Consider the following 20595-nt stretch of genomic DNA (forward strand, 5'->3'; position numbering starts at 1 on the left):
TCCTTTTTACCTTGAGAAGTGCCTTATTTCTTCATAGCAGAGATTCAACGAGGTGTCCCTATCAGCTCAAATCAGTCTGTATATTCTCCTGTATCTCTGACATCAACAAGGCTTTCTCACCCAGAGAACTGCTGCTCACTCAATCGTTTCTCTTTTTTAAACCATTCTTTGTGAACTCCAGATGGTGGGAAAGTCCCAGTAGATTACTGTTAAAGCAGGTATACCTAATGAAATGGCCGGCAAGTGTATATAAATAATAATCATTGTTATTTTAAGCCCCTTTCAAAACAAAGATCACACATGAGTAAAAAAAAAAAGAAAAAAGAATGTCCATCAAGTCAAAAAGTCAAGTTAAAATCATTAAGAATTCATGTGACACGTGTAAGACAATCGAAGTGAGTAAGCCGGTTTACAGAGGTGCTATGTGAGACGGGATCCATGTTAAAAAATGGATTAAATAAAATAATATAAGAGTTTTTCTAAATAAACATCTAACACTGATCATTGAGACCCATTAAAATTTAAAATATTAGTCAGTTAGAAGGGGAAAAAACTGAGAAAAAATGTAGGACATAAATCAGTAATCAATCTCAGAGCCTCACTCATAACCTATTAATAATGCAATCCTGTCCATCTGCAGAGCAGCTGCCTGACTCCTGACATCCTACATTAATAGAAAGTTGAACCCGTTTTAGTGCCTTAGAGTTTGTAGCTCTTGGTTCAGAAACTAGTTTAGCTAACTTTGCATGTATTTTCCGCTGGAGCAGAGAGCATCGGCGCAGGAAACAGGATTGAGTTGACCTCCACTGCCCTTTTCTGACACTGTTTCCATCTCCCTTATCTATTTCCACTGATGCAGCTAAGAGCATGTCGTGATTCGACTGGGAAAATGATATTTTGACTCATGGGGGATTTTTAAGTGATGATTGAATTCTTTGAGCTCTACAGGCTTGCACTAATATCAACTAATATCCACTGTCGCCAATGAATCTTGTGGTTAATTAATTATAGATTGCAGCCTAAACAAACTCTTTTTGTGTGTTTTTGTGTGTGTGTGCTGGGTTGTTCATTAAAGTGTCTTAGATTTTGCATTAGTCTGAATCGTCTTCATTTCATACAATGTAGCCTGTAACTCTGGCAAATGTATGTAGACAGCAGTATGCCATAGAAGTACAGTGCTCGGGATGTTTTTTAGGCCCACTGTTAGATGGACAGGGCGTATATTTTCTCTCCCTTTCTCTTTGTTAACTGATGGCAGGTCTCTTTCACTCTCTCTCAGTCGTGTCCCAGTCCTTGGCTTGTTTTATTTCCTCGACGGGACCAGTCTATATTCTGCAGTCAAGGTTATGATCTGGATATTAAGCGAACCCAGCTGATTTGCCTCAGGCGCCTGTGTACTCCTTAGAGAAGCATGAAGACGGGGCTTCAGGCCACCGTGTTCTGTTTCTATTTCCCTCTCCTAATGTTAGCCTGAGCCTTGTTCTGCTCCAATTGAGATGCATTACGACTGTTCAGAAAATCAGCGCTCCCATCAGCGTTGTCTTGGAAACTGTTGAGCTTATCAAGCCTATATGACCCAAGGACAACTCGTACACCTGAATAGCACCATCTCTGGTTTTCTTCTTGAAGAAGCTTCAAAAAGGGAGCATGTCTTTTTAGACATTTTTAGAAACAAAAAAAAAAAAAAACTGGTTTCATTTTATGATGAAAACAAAACTATGCTATACAGAGGACCCATGTTTGTAGTTTAACATATTTAACAGGACAAACTTTGTGTTTATTAGTAACACTCATGATCTCTTTCATTTGCCCTCACTCACATACAGTACTATCTCCCTCCCTTCCTCTGAATATTCTTTTATACATATCAACATGAAATCCCTAGAAGGGAGGATCCTCGCTAACAGTCATAAATTCTAAAGCAAGCGAAGTGCTGGATCCTCTTGCTGAGTTTTTCCAAGTGGTTGTGAGAAATAGTGGTTGTGCAATCTCTAAAGGGGGATTAAGCCTGTGGAGAAAAGGAGAGGAGGGGAAGATGAAGAGAGACACAGAGAAGGATGTGAAGGGGGAAATTGTGTTCTTGTAGGGAAGTAGTGATGGCAACCGCTCTTGAAAGGAGAAAACATCACTAAGAGAGAAACGGGAGGGAGTGGGGGTGGGGTGTCTGGGAACGAGAGTGCACGGTGACCAGGATGGAGGTTTAAAAGAAAGATGGAGGAAGTGCGGTATGCTAATGGATTAATAAGAACGATGGAGAGTTGTGTGTCTGTTTAACGTCATATGAAACCAGGCTGTTTAAAAGAGACTTCAAAGAGACTAGCACCCAACATAAACTAAACTGACATACACTCACACAGAGAGGCAGAGCCGAGAGCGGCAGGGAGACCGGAGGTGTCCTCTGCCATGCCTGATTAGAAATACAGTGAGTGGAGGGGCATGGCTGAGAGACAGCAGTAAGCAAGAGTGTGTGCGTGCGCGTGCTTTTATTTAATGTATCTGTTGCTTGAAGCACTGCTGTCTACATTCGCTGTGATCAAATGGCATCTCCGGAAAGAAGCTGACATCCATCTGACAGCATTTTGACATGATGCTGTGAACAGGAATATGTAAGTTTTTCTGTGATGGAAGGCTCCGATGTTGGTGTCTGTATTCATATAAGAGCTCTGCTATGTATGTGTTTCGCCAGAAAAGGTGAAGAGAGAAATATATCCAAGATTCTGCTACTTTGTATCCTTTTGTGTTGTTGTTTCATAAAGGTCAAGCAAGGCCGACACAGTCTAGCAGCTGTCAGTGAAACAGAAAGGACAGAGATTGCAGAGCGAGTACTAAAATTCAGGCTTCCTGCTAGTCCTGGAATTTCAACAATTTTGAGAGGATGGAAAAAAGTGAGATAAACAGTCCGGTAAATTCCTTCAGGACATCCGGGAGAATCTGTGAATTTTCCAAATCGTTATTTTCCAGGAATCTACTAGGGATGATTTTATAGCTGGCATGTTTCCTTTTATGATGGTTTTCAGACTGTTTTCTCCCTCCAACAGTCCAAATTGTGGCAAAAGACCAAGCTGTGTTTGAGTTTAAAGTGCATTACAGATGTGGTCGGGGAAAACCTGGGTCCTGCACTGTGGCTTACAGGAAAAAACAACAGAAGATAACATCAACGGAAAAGCAAATGTGAGAGCTATAAAGAGATACAATAACACATCCTATAGCATGGTAATTTGGTATGTCCACTCAGCTTTTTCACCAATATCGCTGCACAAACCTCTAGCACCTCTGCTGTGAACCATAACTAATGTTAGTAATGTGAACATACTACACTGTTCAACACTCAGTACGGTAGCAGCTTTACAGAACGCAGCAACTGCTGTAGCTCTCGTTCAGTCATGCATGACTACAGACTGCCAGATGCCACAATGATCACCTATTAAACATTTGTTTCTTGTATAACTGTATATAAAGATGTTAGGGATTATAGCAAGACTGTATATAAAAGATAGATGTGGAGATGATTTTGAAGTCTTGGGTTTGGCATTTTACCCGTTGTGTCTTGGGCTTTTTGGAGCCAGTTAAAAGAAAATATAATGAATGATTATGTTATTATGGTAACTAATGCTGGAAGGGTTTTTTGCGTCCACACTCACACATGTGTACTAATTAGTTTTAACATCTTACTATAATACACAAAATCTGTGCAAACAAATTTACCACACAGATGCATTGTAGAGCTGAAGAGCTTTATCCATATCAGACATCATGGTGTCATTATGTGTCCTAGCAACCACTAGGTTAAAGTGGCCCATTTTTAGCATGCAGACCTTATCTAAGCGACCGTCTAAATTATATCAGTCTGCAGAGAGCATGAACAGGTCAGACTGTGCAGTAGTGTGAGTAAAACAAAACTAAAAGATTCTCACACTCTAAATGGTTCTATTTCCAGCTGTCAGAGAAGTTCCGTAAATTTGCTTTAACACCACAAACATGATCTAGAAGTCCAGTTCTATTACTCGATTAGCTGCAGTCGACTAGCCTATCAGGCCTTGGCCTGTCTGCAGGCCTGTTTTGGTAGCCACCAGTAACTAAAGGCAGCCACTGCATTAATTATGACTTAATTAGGCCCTAATGGAACATAATTTGTTGGTTACGTAAAGATTCGCTTCCTGTACAGTTCACATGCTGCCTTTTCAAAGAAAAGTAATGGAGACCAAACATTTTCTTTGTACCAGATTGTAAAGATGTTTATTTCTGGTATAGCTCTGGAGGTTTTAACATCTAAAGAGCTTTACTTCCTGGTTTGAGTATTTTTTTTTCTTCCCAGGTCAGGAAGTTTCCACTTGATGACAATTAAACAGTTTTTATTTGTTATATTACCGAAAATATTTTTCTATCATTCATTCAGAAATACAACATTTGAATTTTTATTCACATTCACATTTTTTCTTCTGTTTAGTGGAAATATTTAAAACACAGTTATTTTTCTACTTCTTAAAATAGTCCTTCACAAATATGATAGTTTAAACAGTAATGATATACACAAAACGTATTTGTTTGAAGTGTTTTGTGTGTAAATATCTATGATTTACGCATCTATGTTAAGCTCTACGTTACTAGCTTACAATATCCCGCTTACTATATCCTCACAAGAGTTTCCCTGAACTTGCTTTTCCCCTACAGATATTAAAAACAGATGTTTAATGTTTATTTTAAAACATTTTTATTTCTTATTAAAAAAATCTTGTAATTAATTTTTTTTTTCGCGTGTCTGATGTTATCTAACAGTGAGCTGCACAAGTGATGGTCAGGAAATGTTGCTCAAGGCTGATATGAAGCGGTTTGCAATAAATACTTTGTTTTCTTTTATACCTTACTCAGACTGAAACTGGTTGAGTGGCTAAGTGGCAACATATAAACTGATGTAACATGTTACATTTTAACCTTGTCAAAAGCTGTGGTGCAGCAGTTCAATAGATTTCATTGAATTTTTTTCTCTCCTCAGGGGGTGAGAGATCACAGTTAAGCGTGTATGTGCTGGTGGTTGCCCTGCACCAATTTTTTCGCGTGTCAACCTGAGAGATAAAATCTTGCAAAGTTACAAAACGCTGTGAAGTACAAGACAAGCTGACAAGACCTTTTTAAATTTACGCCTCCAGTTGAGTCAGCTTTTAATCCGAGAACAGTAATTTGCCCAACTCTGCTGGAGAGTACATTAGTGATGATTATTGATAAAATTTCATCAATACCAGTGTCATTATTGATTCTGCTAATAGGTCGGATTCTTTATCTATTTGTTTGTTGATTCTTGATCAGTTTTCTGTGTGAGGGAAAGGCCCACAGGTGTTTTATTATCTGAAACAGAAGCAGGTATTGATATTCTAGTTCTCGAATCCGATCCCATTACTACATATATGCACATCATATACAGACAGTACAGCTCTAACCTGAACACTAAAACTACTTGACTCACAGGAACAGAAGTCTGAGGAAAGACAAACAGTTAAATCTTCCCTCTTGTTTTCTGCTGTGCACGGCACTTTGTGCTTCCAGAATCCTATCAGGTGGAATTTAGAAACGCTGCTCTGCAGTTCTCTTATTTCCCTGGCTGCTAAGCAAACCTAAACTATGCTAAGCTAAGCTAGCTGTGCACAAACGCCTTTTTTTGCCTCCCAGGGGCACGAGAGAAATCACCGTGGCCAAATTAATTTTCTCCCTTCTGCTTGTGCTGCTGCAACCTGAGGGATCATTGAGGCAGAGAATCAGCCAAAGAGAGGGGAGATGGTGCTGGAGGAGAGAAGGAAAGGGGAGCAGTGGAATTTTAATGTGGCTGTGTCTTGTCTCTTGCTGCCTGCCAACGAAAAGCAATTACTATCACAGCTCCCCTCTCTGCTGTGTGTGTGTGTGTGTTTGTGCTTACCTTTGAGTGGGTGTCTGACTGCACTTTAGAACACAGGGATTTGGTATGTTAAATGTACAAAGGGTAGATTGGCTCATATCCTGCAGGGTATTTGGGAATACTGATATACTAGATGGTTGTTGTGTAGAACTGGAAAGTAGTTAGAGTGTTGTTTAGATATCGTAAAACATTGGTTTTTAAACTTTTTGTGCCCAAAGGGCAAGACAGATTTTCAAGTCCCACCTGTATAACAGCTTCTGAGTCTGATGTCATCAGTTCTTCTTTTGATTGTAGTGCGTGGTGATGCATTTTTTTGCACCACCTGGACCTACCATACAACACCTGTAATATTCTAAAAGAATGTGTCACAAGGTCCTCTGGCACCTTGCCTCCAACACCTTATCAGACACTTTCCCGCAATCCAACAAACAGTTTACCTTCCTTTGGTTCAAATCCAGCTCTCTTTTTGAAGTGGGCCAAGCGTCTCTCAAAAAGGATGTTTGGTTTCCAAGTGCCTCCTTAACTTGCTTGGCATGTCAACCTGAGCCAGCTTCTCCTAACAGATGACGCACGCAGGCCGGGGGGGCAGGGGGGAGTGGGTTGACACAATGAAGCTATAAGATGGCCAGCTTACAGGACACCATCTACATGCAGTTTTAATTTTTCCCTTTTGTTTAGCTGTGGGGCCCTTGGCATTGGATAGTTGTGGCTAACTTGCCATAAAAATGAATTCCCCCCTTGTTGTCAGTCCTGACTCAATCATAGGTTTTGATGTGTCAAATATTTGTAATATGCACCATCCAGAAACTGTACAAACAGACTTTTCTGGGATTTTGTTTTTTAGTTTATTTTTTTAGTGGATAGAATTTGTCAACACACAGGAAATTAAAAATTCATTTGTGTGTCTTTGTGCAGTTGTGTAATGCAATATTTATGTATGGTTGTCACAAAGTCCCAAGGCACACTTGGACTTAGTACACTGATGTTCTTTGGCAGCCCAATTTTGGAACCACTGCCTTTAAAAAACAAAACACTCTATAACTCCACTCTATAAACAAATATAAACGTTCATTGTTCTTAGCTAACCACCCTCATAGATTTATTGCTTTGTTTCTCCAGTAAGACAGAAGTCCGTCATTTTGAGAAGCTCACTGAGTGTAGAGATGACCGCTTAGAGGGGCCCTGATAAAAAGCTTGACAGATAGGAGACAGGAGTCAGACAGACTGATGGACAGGTGGAAGTGTTTCCAGCACTCTGAGGCTCAGAGCTGTAGGAAGGCTAAACGCTGAGTGAACTGAGTAGAAAGGTGGCAAAGATATGAGAAGAGTTGCCTCCTCTACCAAGCTTTCTAAGAAACCCTCTGATGGTGTGTACGTCTCAGAGCTCACCATTACGTTTCACTTTAGCAAGCTTTAATATTTCTGCCCCCCTCCCTTTTTCTCTCTCTACATTTTCAGGATGCGGAGGTTCGCCTACTGTAAGGTGGTTTTGGCCACCTCTCTGGTCTGGGTGATGCTGGACATGTTCATTCTGCTCTACTTCAGCGAGTGCAACAAGTGTGATGACAAGAAGGAGAGAGGACTGCCCGGGAGAGACGGTGAGGGTGTATCACCACACAAAGCCATACACAGATGCATTTTTATGACATTGTCAAACATTGAGTCTGAAAAGCTGAATATTTTTCCTCTGTAGACACCATGTCCCGACCGCGAGATGGGCCTGGTGAAGGAGGGAAACCTGTGGTGATCCCTAAAGAGCAACAGGAGAAAATGAAAGAAATGTTTAAGATCAACCAGTTCAACCTCATGGCCTCGGAGATGATTGCTCTCAATCGTTCGCTGCCTGACGTCCGCCTAGAAGGGTGAGCTGCCTCTCCCAGCAACAAGTCCTCTGTTTTGTCATGACTATAACAATAATACATTTTTTATTAGTGTTTATTATTAAATGGCATGACTTATACAGTATAACAAAATTAGGAAACCTTTAGATAGGAGATTTAAAAAAATGTCAAGCAAAAATGTCATATCTTAAAATGGGATAACGTACAAAAATAAATGTAGGTTAGAAGCACCTCTGAGTATTCGTTAGGAAGTTATTAAACTTTGATACTCGGAGAGCAGAGAGGGTGTGGTGCCCTCAAAGATCTCAAGGGAATTTGAACTTCCTGAAAAACAGTCAGGAGTTCCTAATTCGGTATTTATATTGCATGAAGCATGGCCTAATAACCTCTTTGTGTTATGTTGTGTAGTAAGTATAAACATAAATCATTATATGTTAATATTAATAACAGAAAATTATACATGTCAAATCTATCCAGTGCCACCTAAACATCGGACAGACAGCAGAATTTTTTCCAAAGATGTAATGTTTGTGTTTTGTTTTGGGTTTTTTGTGGTGTTCACAAAGCTTCCCACAATTCATTTTCTTATTTTTTTTCCAGTTTCAACCAGCTTCTGTTTTTCCGTTTTGCAAATCATTTGAGAATGGTGTTCATGAAAAAAACATTTAAAAGTCAAATGTTTTTGGCGAGCTTTCAAACTGTGTTAAAAAAAACTCTGCTGAGCACCATTTGTGTTGGTTTCAAAACTGCCAGTTGAGCTCTGGTGAGAATCAGTGTGCAGGATTTCATGACAGGAGATACGGTCATATGAAAAGGGAAGTTTACACAGGGCTCTGTGATTAAATGGCTTATAGGACCACCTTTAGTTGTAGTAACTGGAAGTAATCAGTTTTTCTGTGACTGTATATGTTTCTCACATCAGTGATTAAGAATTATTGCCCCCATGTTGCTTCAGTTCATTGATGTTTGTGAGGGTTTTTTCACAGCTGTCTTAAGGCCCCACCACTGCATTTCAGTCAGGTTGAGGTCTCGACTCTGACTGGATCATTTCAGCACCTTGATCCTTTTTTTTTATGCTGCTCTATTGTAGATTTGTTGCTGTTTTTGGATCATTGTCCTTTAGCCTGACCCAATTTGGTACAAGCTTTATCTATTGCACAGATGTCCTCACATTTAACTCCAGAACACTCAGTGACTGCAAGGTGCCCAGGTTGGTTAAAGCAAAACAAGCCCAGCTGTGCTGATAGTTGCAGATGTGCTCTGTTTAGTTTTCACCAACGTAACGTGACCATTATGGTCAAACATCTTCTCATTTAGTTTGTCTGTTGAAAAGATATTGTTCCAAAAGAATTGTGTGTGGGGTTTTTTCCCCTCAGATGCAACTTTGCAAAATTAAGCCATGCTGCAGTGTTCCTTTAAAGAGAAGCAGCTTTCTCCTGGGAATTTCGCCAAAAAAGCCATACTTATTTAGTCTTTTAGTAATTGTGCTGTCATGAACTTTAACATTCAGTATGCTAACTGAGGCCTGAAGAGTCTGAGATGAAGCTCTTGGGTTTTTGCCAGTTTCTCTGAGCATTGGCACAGTTTGACCTTGGGGTGAGTTTGCTGGGACATCCAGTCCTGGGAACATTGTACACAGCTGAATGCTCCAGACCAGCAAATCTCCGACACTCGAGGTGCTCACACCTGCTGATGATCAGTTAATCAAGTGCACCTATCTGCTATTTACACTCTTAATTCCTATGGAAGCAGTGAGGGTGTACCTAGTTCTTCACAGGATTGCATTGATACCTGTGAAAATGTTCTTTTTGTGACTGCATGTGGTTTTAGCGCGATTCATTCATTCATTCAAGGCTGCTGTTAAATCCAGCTGATGATGATAAAGTGTTAGCGGAACAGTTTTCATTAGCACAGTCACAAAGAAGTAAAGCAGAGCCGTGCTTGTGTTTATTAAATGTGTTGTAAAACTGCTTGACAAAGGCAACCCAACAGTAATTGTGTCTTAATATTGCAGGTGGTGTGCAATCAGTGAATGAAAGCACCATTCTGAGCACTTTTATTCTGAGAGGTTTCTGTAAACTCATGAATGAACATGTGGTGACTGTGGGCAGTCATATTTACGCAATTGCTGCCCATAAATAAATCCTAAACCCTGTCACAACAGCTAAAGCATCATTTTAGTGATGTAATGTTTTTTTCAGCAACACTTTTATAATATTAAGTTATGTGTGTAATTCATATATCGTATGAGCAGAATTTCAGTGTTGACTGTGTCTGTGTGTGAGTGCCAGTGGTTTTAGGCTGAAGGTTGTTCAGTCTTCAGACAGGCAGACGATGTGCATCCAGCCAACAGCTGAAAAGATATGTCAAGGTTAGCTCAGGGAGGTGGAAAGCAGCTCAGCCCCCCCTTTTTTTTGCTTCAGTAGAGGAACATGCATCAGAAATGAAGGTTTTTGGAGCGATGGAGAGGAAGACTGACTGAGAGGCGCAACAGTGACAGGCAGGGGCACATGCACAGTAGACAGGCAGGAGAGTAAGAGGACCTTGATCCGTGAAATGGGTTTTAGTCTTTGAGCGAGAGTTGATTACTAGGTGTGTTTTCACTCAGCCTTCCCTCCGTCTATCTGCTTTTCCAATTAGTAGATAAGACAGAGTCAATATCGTGCAAGGGAACGTGTGGCTGCGTGTGTGTAGGAGTGCATGCATTTGTGTTTATTTCACTGTGTATTTGTGTGTGGATCAGCAAGTTTAGGGAAACTGGCTGAATTCATCACAAATGAGGTTGTCATTAGCTGATACTTTAAAGGTGGGAAAAAACTCACTTATGGTTTATTAAGGCCCGAGCGCTGACAGTGCGAAGGCCATATTGTAATTAATTTGTTGCATTATTATGTTTCTGTCAAATGAATCTGGCTTTTTTGAGAGCCGGACATGCTCAGAACTCATCTTGGTTTCTAGATGTGTCAATCTGATGAAAATTTACATATTTTATGGGTCTGCACAAGAATACCTGACACATACAGTAGTGCCTGTGTGAAATTTGGTGCACATGTGACTGTTTGGCCATTTTCAGGGGATTTTACTTTAATAATCTCCTCATAGTTTAATCTAATCATCTTCATATTTGATCAGTCTTAAACTAAAGACTTTGGTCATGCTAAATTGTGAAGCTTTCGACTTTCTGTTGATTGCCGTGTCCGTGATGCAGTGGCGAGTTTTAGTCATTCAGCATTAAATTTTAATGTGTAATTCACACATAAATTGTCCAACTAGCCCCAAGCTTTACGTGATTTATAAGAGTTCATATATGACAGTATTTACCATGTTTTACACTCTGATCGAGGCAGGATCAGCGCATTCAATGTTGACCAGATAACCCTCAAGGAGTTAATGTTACTTTATTATGAAGGCTGTGACTTTTTATTAAATGGTGGATCCGCTGGTGGAATTCCAGACTTTGATGTGCTGCCACGAGGAGCCAAAATAGTATAACTGAAATAGACCTTGTTCAGTCTGTTCCAAACTTGATACTTAATAAGATTCAGACATCTATATCCCAATAGTCAATGATATTTTGAGCACCAGCCAGTGGGAACAGGAAATGTCAATTTTATTTTGATGAACTCCTCACAGGTTCACCATATTCACCTGAAAAGTTCTGTGAATAAACTTCAAGCCTTCAGTTCAGCTCAGCTTTATTTCCATAGCACCAAATCACAACAGTTACATCAAGGCGCTTAAAGCCTTGATGATGCTTTAGTGTGAAGATTATGGCAGTCCACCCTAGGGCCATGGAAATTCTCCATGAATCACCTTTGGTGCAGTTTACATTTAGTAGCTTTTGCACGTCAGTGTGGCAAAATGGCTGTTTTGTGCCACCTACAATATTTCAGTGAAGCCACCCCAGCACTATATTTAATCTGCATTTATGTTGTCTTGTGTAACATCTTAAGATAGACAAAAAGCCTGGAGCTTTGAGCCATACCTTGGGCCCAACAGGAAGTCAGGCATTTTGAATGTAACATGCAGCCTTGGCAGAATTTTCACCAGTGTCTTGTCTTGGACTTTAACAAACTTGTGCAAGAGATTCAATTTGATGAGCTTTATATTTTGTCAGGTCACTCTAAAGGGCACCATCTAGTCGTCCAAGGAAATGATCGGGCTCTTTTTTGTGCAGCAGCCAATTAGAATGCAGGCCTTATGACATCCACACGCCCCGGCCTAAGATCGCTACTTGCTTTCATTTTCATTCTTGTCAGCAATGCAGTCATTAAGTGCAGAAAGAACAGTGGAGAACAAGTCATTCTGACGTTACCGTCACGCCTGTGTGTGTGTGTGTGTGTGTGTGTGTGTGCGTGTGCGTGTAATTCTATATGTGTCTGGGTGGATTTACAGTAGGCCTATGTGAAAATACTTTCCATGACCACACCTTCCAGAAAACTCTGACATTTTGTGCTTTTTTTTTTATGATGACTACATTGTTGTTTTTGTTGTTTTTTGAGAATGCAGACTTTTATTGGTGTGTGTGTGTGTGTGTAATGTTGCAACAATAATGCTGTTTAATTAAAGCCAGTCCGCACGCCCATGTTAAATATCCCCGCAATTCTCTGCTTGAAGACGCAGCCTGTAACTCATTAGCTTGCTTTGCCGTTGCCAAATGTTGCTCCGCCACCCTGACTGTTCGAGTACACAGGACTCCCTACAATTGCTCTTTAAAAAAAAAAGCTAATACAAGTAAACATGTTTGCGACTAGCTGTGTATAGACACACTGCCTTCTTTTTCCTCTGCTACACACCAAAGATCATGCCTTAAGTCATGCTTTTTTCATGTGTGCGAGAAATAATGAGCCACCTTAGAAAAACATTAAAAGACTCGAAGGCTGTCTCTGTTTTTACAGTGAATCATCCTGTGTGCTCATCGACCTCCCTATTTTCGAGCATACGAACATGCACACGCCAAACACTGAGAATTACTTTGTGTTTTTAACGTGCTCCACGGGCAGCTGCAGGAGAGAATACACTCTTGACCTCTTCTCCTCTGTCGCTCCTGCATTCCTTGAGTCAGAATCAGCCGCAGAGAGAGAGAGGAAGCATTCCAGCGCTCAGGATGATCACAAGCGGGGGGGGGGGCGGGGAGTTATAAAGATGGAGGAAATCAGATCCTATTCCATTTGGCTCTTGTAAGAGTTGAATTTGTTAGAGGAAGGATGTCGGGCTGCTTTCAGTTTCGTCCTCCAACACTTACAAAACACTTAGAGTGTGAGACAGTTGTATATCAGAGTGCTTGCATGCAGGTGTCATGGCAGGCCACGCTTTTTTGCTTGACCTACAGATGTGTGTACAGATGTTTCTCTGTCTGCTCTAACTCTAACCAGGTGACCCACCAACCCTTACTTAATATATAGTATTCACAGGGATTTTAGTGGAACGTGTTACTTAATTTTGGTAAACATAAACCTGTTAAGAAATTACTTTGCATTTAAAAAAAAGAATGTTGTATGCAGTATGAATAGGTAGTCCTCTATGCAGCATTTACTATAGTCTGTGTAACACTGAAGTAAAGCTGTCAAGGCCAGCAGTAAGGAGTTTTAATGTGACCCCTAAACTGATTTTGATGGTTTTTATAACTCAAGGCAACCTAAAAAATAGTGGAAGAATTTCTGAAAATTCATTTTAAACGTTTATTTGTAGTAGCAGGTATCTGTGCTGCTTTACAGCTAGTGCAATAAAACGTTATGAGCAAATAAAGGCAGCTACAGTGAAGAGACATAGTCTTGGAGTAGCTACATCGAGCAAGAAGGCTGACAAGAAGACATCGGAAGGCTGATTTTCATACTGAACTGAAATCAACCTTAAAATTGTCAGATTTAATGTAAACTGTGCAAACTTTGTGCCTAAATCCTAAAGCGTCAGACATACAGGCCAAAACTGAGCCGACAAAAGGTCCAATCCAGGGGACTAGATTGCTTTGCGAACTGGAAATTGCAGATAAGAAGAGCATTAACTTTTTATTGTTTTGCACCAGGAAGTATTTTGTCATAAATCATTAGAAATGGATCAAGTCTTGAGGGAGATTGTCTGAACTGTTAATTTAATTGGAGCCAGAGGTCTGAATCATCATCAGTTTTACAGCCTGACAAAGACATTACCTATGGCCTGCCATGCCGCACTGAAGCGGGATGCTTCAGCCAAGGAGCCGTGCCCACACATTATTTTGATTTACGACAGGAGCGTTTCTTTGTAATGACAGCGGACTGACTGAACGTGAATCATCTGTTTTATAGCTGGATGGTTCATTAAGTGTGAGCCTTTTCAAAATTTGTTTGGACTTTTTTGCACTAAAAGAAAGGGGCAAATCTGGAGGTGGTTTTTTTTTTTTTTTTTTAATATAATTGGGTATTATGCAATGTTTTTACTGATCCGGCGCTGTTAAGATCAAACTGCGTATGTATGAGGCCCAGCCATGAACAGAAGTGAACTTGACACCTTTGGCCTAAGCAGTGTATACCTGACAATGTGACCATTTAAAATGAAGTGTTTCTCTGGAAATACTGTGGAGAGCTATTTAAAAAGATGTGACTCACTGTCTTCACTGCGCTAATATTCGTCTTCTTGTGCCTGTTGTCCTGTGTTGGGCAACTCCATCCTTCACTGTCTCTCAGTAAGAGAGTTTGATGTGTGCACTCCACACTGCAACGATAATGACTAACACTCTAATTAATATCACTAATCAAGTGTGATCATGCTGACCCACTAATTCTGTCTTTCTCGGTCTAAATCTGGGGATTTACGCTCGGATGCTCGTTTATTATTCGCCCTCAGTTTTCTTTGAAGTTGATTACGATGATTTTTCACAAGGAGCAAAATGATGATCTGAGTGATTTTAGGACTGTCTAATGTGGTTTAGTTGATTTTTTTTTTCTTTTTCCAATTCTTCTCCTTTTTTTTAACTCTTGCATAAAGTCGATGTAGCTGCAGCTCTCACAGTCGCACAGAGCCCGGATTGTTATGTGTCTCCTAGGATTTTTCCTTTTTCCTTTCTTTGTTCGGTGTCTGCAAGTTCATGTTTGTCTGTTTAAAATCAAGTCTGCAGTTTCACTTATTGCCTGTATTGTTGCCTTTGTGAAACCTTGTCTGTTTTTAGTTTTTCATGCATCTCACACACCTCTTCTTTTTGCTCCTTTGTATTTTTTGTTGTTTCTGCTTCATGTTGTATCTTCAGCTCTTTCATCATTTGTGCTGTGCGGTTATGCACTCTTGAGTGAGCTTGCCTTGTGCTAAGCAACTTTGTATCATTCTACACACAAAGCGTTTGGTGACAGTGAAGATTTTCGAAATTTAGACGTAATTAAAATAAGCAGACTGTAGATTAATAACCAATTTAAAATATAATTCAATTTCTGAAATTATACCAAGTCTGTTTTTTAGATACAAATGGTTACACAGTAGCATACAACAACCTTTTTCTAACCACTTCGAAACTTTTTGGCCCAAAGTCTTTTAGAATACTGTAAATAAATGATGTACCGAGCTACTGTGACAGCGTTCATTAGTTTTGCTTAGTTCTGTTTTGGGTGACTAACGCTGTGTGCCCATATGGTCGCGATTTGTCAATCACAAGTGAGCCACATCCATAGGACATCCATCCATCCAACCATCCAACCCTGATACCTTCCCCCAGCCAGCCGATGGATTTAATTACTGCTGCATGCAATGGGGCCTCATCCCTGTAGGACACATGTGTCGAACTCCAGGCCTCGAGGGCCGGTGTCCTGCAGGTTTTAGATGTGTCCTTGATCCAACACAGCTGATTTAAATGGCTAAATTACCTCCTCAACATGTCTTGAAGTTCTGCAGAGGCCTGGTAATGAGCTAATCATTTTATTCAGGTGTGTTGACCCAGTGTGAGATCTAAAACCTGCAGGACACCGGCCCTCGAGGCCTGGAGTCCGACACCCCTGCTGTAGGACATGCCTGAAACATCCTATCTGGTTCTTCCAATGTGGGGGAGTAGCGGCTCTACTCTGAGCCCCTCCCGAATGACAAAGCTCCTCACCCTGACTCTAATGCCAAACCCAGATACCATTTGAGCTCATTTCTGCCTCTTCTATCGGGAGTCTCATTCTTTCAGTCACTGCTCACAGCCTGTGGCCATAGATGATAGTAGGAGCGTAGATCCCTAAACGGGCCAGGCAAATATAAAATAACATCATGCTTGTTTGACTGTTACTTTAAACAGTTGATTTCGACTGTTAACTCATGAGGAACGTGTTTAATGAAGTATTAAACAAAATGAGAAGTGTGGTCATTTTGTAATAGACTTCTTTTTGGAAGTGCCCCCTGTTGTCTATTCGGGAAAATGCAGGTTTATTGAATTTGTGAACTTCCGACTTCACTTTTCAGACCACGAGTCTACATCTAAAAAAAAGTTCAAGGAGTTCCTTTTTAAATCATATCTGTTGTTCCAGAAGTAGATGAAAGGTTCAGGTTGATATCATATATTCTGTGTACAAGATTCTGGCTTTAATATCATGTCAGTTCTAGTGTATGTTTTCTGGACCGGTTCTGTTGTGGCATCTCTTTGAGAGATGCAGTTAGTTAGTAGCCTGTCTCTGGGCCTTCTCAGTTTCTCTTTCTGCTTTAATTCACATGGGTACCAGACCAAACTTGCAAATGTAGGATGAGATCCAACCAAAGATTTATATATGTAGAAATATGCTTGTGAATATTCTTGTATCCTTGCAGCATGGAGTTGACCTTTTTGATTATTTTTGCCATGTTTTTGTTTACCCGCTTTAGGTGCAAGAACAAGTTATACCCCGATAATCTTCCTCGCACCAGCGTTGTGATTGTATTTCACAACGAGGCTTGGACCACGCTGCTGCGAACCGTCCACTCCGTGATTGACCGCTCTCCACACACACTGCTGGAGGAGATTGTTCTGGTGGATGATGCCAGTGAGAGAGGTAAACTCACACATACACACACACGCACATGCACACTAACACTCACTGCAGATAATTCCTTCAGTCTCTCTCTAGTTTGAGGCTTAGCCTATTTTTTAGAGCTATGATTTTTGCTGGATTCTGCGTAGGTAGATGTTTTTGCACATGTGTGTATGTGCCTGTACTGGTGCCCAAGAGATAGTCAGTGCATGTATGAGGGCTGTGTGTGCCACTCCACCCTGTGCAATACTGTTAATCCCTGTTTGGGGGAGATTAGGTCTTTAATTTGCCAGACGCAGGGATTACACTCTGTTATTACCCTCAATCCCCCACCCCCCCACCCCACCCCAACCAACTACCACCAGCACAAGCAACCTTACGAGACCTCAGGTTGGATGGTGCAGGTCACGGATTGTGTGTTTATGTTTGCACTTGTGTTTAGACTGATGGAGAATCTACTTGCAGGTACAAGAGATATCGTATGAGAAGGCACATACATGAAAGAAAGCACGCAAGCACACAGTTATCTCTGATCCCTGCTGCTACAAATGGAGTGGGTTGGAGGAACAGCTTGTAATCCAGCTTTTGTTTTGTAGGCGCCTGCTTTGCATTCTTATCTGTTTATATATGCATTTATTAGATTTCCTCAAACAGCAGTTGGAGAGGTATGTGAGAAAATTGGAAGTCCCCGTCAGAGTCGTGAGGATGGAGCAGCGGTCCGGGCTCATCCGCGCACGCCTCAAGGGAGCGTCCATCTCCACTGGCCAGGTGTGTGCGCATGTCCACACATGTGACATCCACAGCAACTGTTCTCCATATTGTGTTTGCACTGCTAGATTTGTCTTATGTTTTCCCTCCATGTTCTCAGGTCATAACCTTTCTGGATGCTCACTGTGAATGCACAACAGGATGGCTGGAGCCTCTGCTTGCCCGCATCAAACAAGACAGGTAAGGCACACAAACACGAAAGATACGCAGACCATTGGCAAGCCTGGAAAAGAAAATCAATAAAGTATTGTTGAGCCTGCAGGGGGCTTGCCCTTGTGTTTATCTTACGCTTAATTACTCATTTTCTGTTTACTGCTACCCGTAAGCAGGTATACACACACACACTCACACCAGCACATGGAGAAAACGCACAGGGTTTACAAAGGTGTAATGAGAGATGAGTGACAGCTGATGAGAAGTTGGCTTATGACTGTATTTGGTTCTGGAGTTGTCACATCTTGCAAATGAGCGTTTAGCCTTGATTGATGTCCACCCAGGGTTATGAACAGCAGGTTGATGTACTGCATGTGTGTGTGCTGATGTGTTTCTGTTTACTGTAGGAAAACAGTGGTGTGCCCCATTATCGATGTTATCAGCGATGATACCTTTGAGTACATGGCAGGCTCTGACATGACATACGGAGGATTCAACTGGAAGCTCAACTTCCGCTGGTACCCTGTACCTCAAAGGGAGATGGACCGCCGCAAAGGAGACCGCACGCTGCCTGTCAGGTGGGTGGTACACACAGCAAGATGAAGCTTTAAATTTCATTGCTATTATCCTTTTCATACTTATAAAACAGACTGACAGCAGTTTCTATGCTTCAAGTTAAGTCTTTTCATTTTACCAAGGGACATCTATGACCCTGGGCTAGTCCTGACCTAACTAAATTCTGCGGAGAGGCCCATGTAAACTATTACCTTTGCCACACAGTCACAGCTGATACCACTGTCCTCCTACTGCAACCCTCCATCCTTTGAAACAGTTTGCTCCTTCTTTCAACCTGAAAAAAATGAGTCCTACACTCAAAAGCCACTAAATTTGGTACACCCCATCAGAATAGGAAGAAAGGGTGATTTAAGTGACTTTGAAGGAGTATCTCCTAAACCACCATCTGGTTTACACAGAATAGTGCAAAAAAGAGAAAACTGTGAGTGGAAATTATCTGGGGAAAGTGCCTTGTTGTTGCCAGAGGTCAGAGGAAAAAAGACAGAGACTGATTTGAGCTGATAGGAAGGCAACAGTAACTCAAATGACTAAGGTATTTTGGAAGGTGTGCAGAAGAGCATCTCTGAATGAAGTAGATGAGCTGCATCAGCACAAGACCACACCGGGTGCAACTCCTGTCAGCTAGGAACGGGAAACTGAGGTTACAGTTTGCTTGTGTTCACCAAAACAAGATTGGAAGTTTGGAAAAATGTTGCCTGGTCTAAGGAATCTCAGTTTCTGCTATGACATTCAGTTGATGATAGGATCAGAATTTGGTCTAAACAACATGAAAGCATGGATCTATCCTGTCTTATAACAGCATTTCAGGCTGCAGGTGGTGATGTAATAGTGTGGCAGATGTTTTCTTGGCAAACTGTTTTCCCTTTAGTACCAACTAATAATCACAGAAAAACCAAAGCCTACATGAGTATTGTTGCTGACCATGTCCGTCCCTTTATGACCACAGTCTGCCTGTGCTCTCATCACTGCTTCCAGCAGTTCACGATAGTATATTGCGGCATTAAAGCCAAAAGTTTATTTTGTGCAAGTGCATATGAACACGTTTACACACGGGAAGCAGTTATCTTTTCCAAGTTGCAGTTGATGAACACAGTTTACCGTTTCAGGCTATTAAACCTAGTTTGTTTCTGTATTTCACACTCACTTTTGTTAGGCACAAAGACACAGAAACAACACAGCGGTTGAAAGCAAACACATGCACTCCAAAACAAGCGCCCTGCCCAATTCAGTTACGAAAACTAGAGAGACCTGAACTGCAGCCTGGCACGTCGACGTAACCTCACTGTCATTTGCTGTCATTAAACTTCACCAGACTGACCTTTTTTTTAAAAAAATCTTTCTTATCATGACTCAAAGGATAGTTAAGCCTCATCCCCTTCATAGATGTTTTAAACACTGACACCTGCTTTTACGTGGAGAGGGAGCCACCCAGGATCTCTGCTCACACTGTGAGCTCCTGGCTGCCCAGCTCTGCATAAAACTCACTGATATGATATGTTACCTAAAGGCCTTTACATTCTTTAATCAGAAACACTTAGGCACTGCACCTAAGCCTTCCTATAGCAGGCAAAAACCCTGAACTCTTTATCTTTTTCAATCCCTGTTTATTCTATGGCTGCTGCTGCTGCTGTACAGCTGCCCTGACATCTCCATTAGGTTACGTGAAAAAAGGAATTTACCTAAACCGGATACCAGCGATCAAACCACTTTACAAACAGTGTATATGTTACAATTCAGTTTGCTGCTGCAGTTCATCATAACAGGTTCTCAAGGCAGGAATACTGAAAGAATAGAGTGAACTTTCCACTTCTGTTCAATGCAAGATGTTTATGTAAGATTGTGTTTTTTGTTTTTAGGGGCTTTTTTTGTTGTTTGTAGACCTTGGAACTAAAATCAAGAGCTTATTTCTGCCTGTCTATCATCTCTTTTTCCTGCTCTTGTTTCTAAGCATGCTTGATGCCAATATTCAAGGTCACACGCACACACACACACACACATAATGTAGCTTATGTAACACCCCGCGCCCCCGATTTCGGTTGTTTTTCTCAGTTCTGCTTGACAAAATTTTCCTTAGGGTGTCTTTTAAGTGGCCTAAAAAACAAAACTGGGTTGTTGTGTCAGGGCAGAAAATTAATTTCCACTAATGACACGATTTACATAAAAACCCTGTTCTGCCACAGAGCGCTTTCACATTATTGCACGTATGGAGTTTGCAGAATGAAAAAAAAAACTGTAAAGAATAATGCTGATGTGGTTTCAAGCTTCCACACGTGCATTTGCTGGGGGAATTTCTCTTCATTAGACAATGCAAACTGCAGGTCTTTTGCTGTCACTCTCTGAGGATATGCATATGTTGACAGCAGAGGAGGAAATCAGCAGCTAAGCTAGTTATTATGGGCTCATCTACCTTGTAATTTACGGCAAT

The 20595-nt window shown here is 41.0% G+C and overlaps 1 protein-coding gene across 3 annotated transcripts in view; it reads left to right on the forward strand.

Annotated features, from left to right (window-relative positions):
• galnt1 (UDP-N-acetyl-alpha-D-galactosamine:polypeptide N-acetylgalactosaminyltransferase 1) overlaps nucleotides 1-20595 on the forward strand; it is a 57588-nt gene that overhangs the window by 25732 nt on the left and 11261 nt on the right. For all 3 annotated transcript variants that reach the window (XM_039619670.1, XM_031753995.2, XM_031753996.2), the window contains exons 3-8: nucleotides 7346-7485; nucleotides 7581-7749; nucleotides 16528-16694; nucleotides 17314-17441; nucleotides 17542-17621; nucleotides 18002-18172. In XM_039619670.1, the coding sequence (XP_039475604.1) occupies nucleotides 7347-7485; nucleotides 7581-7749; nucleotides 16528-16694; nucleotides 17314-17441; nucleotides 17542-17621; nucleotides 18002-18172 (854 nt within the window). In that variant the 5' untranslated portion in view covers nucleotide 7346. The remainder of the gene's footprint in view (nucleotides 1-7345; nucleotides 7486-7580; nucleotides 7750-16527; nucleotides 16695-17313; nucleotides 17442-17541; nucleotides 17622-18001; nucleotides 18173-20595) is intronic.

The sequence above is a fragment of the Oreochromis aureus genome, linkage group 11, assembly GCF_013358895.1.
Source record: "Oreochromis aureus strain Israel breed Guangdong linkage group 11, ZZ_aureus, whole genome shotgun sequence".
Classification (NCBI taxonomy): Eukaryota; Metazoa; Chordata; class Actinopteri; order Cichliformes; family Cichlidae; genus Oreochromis; species Oreochromis aureus.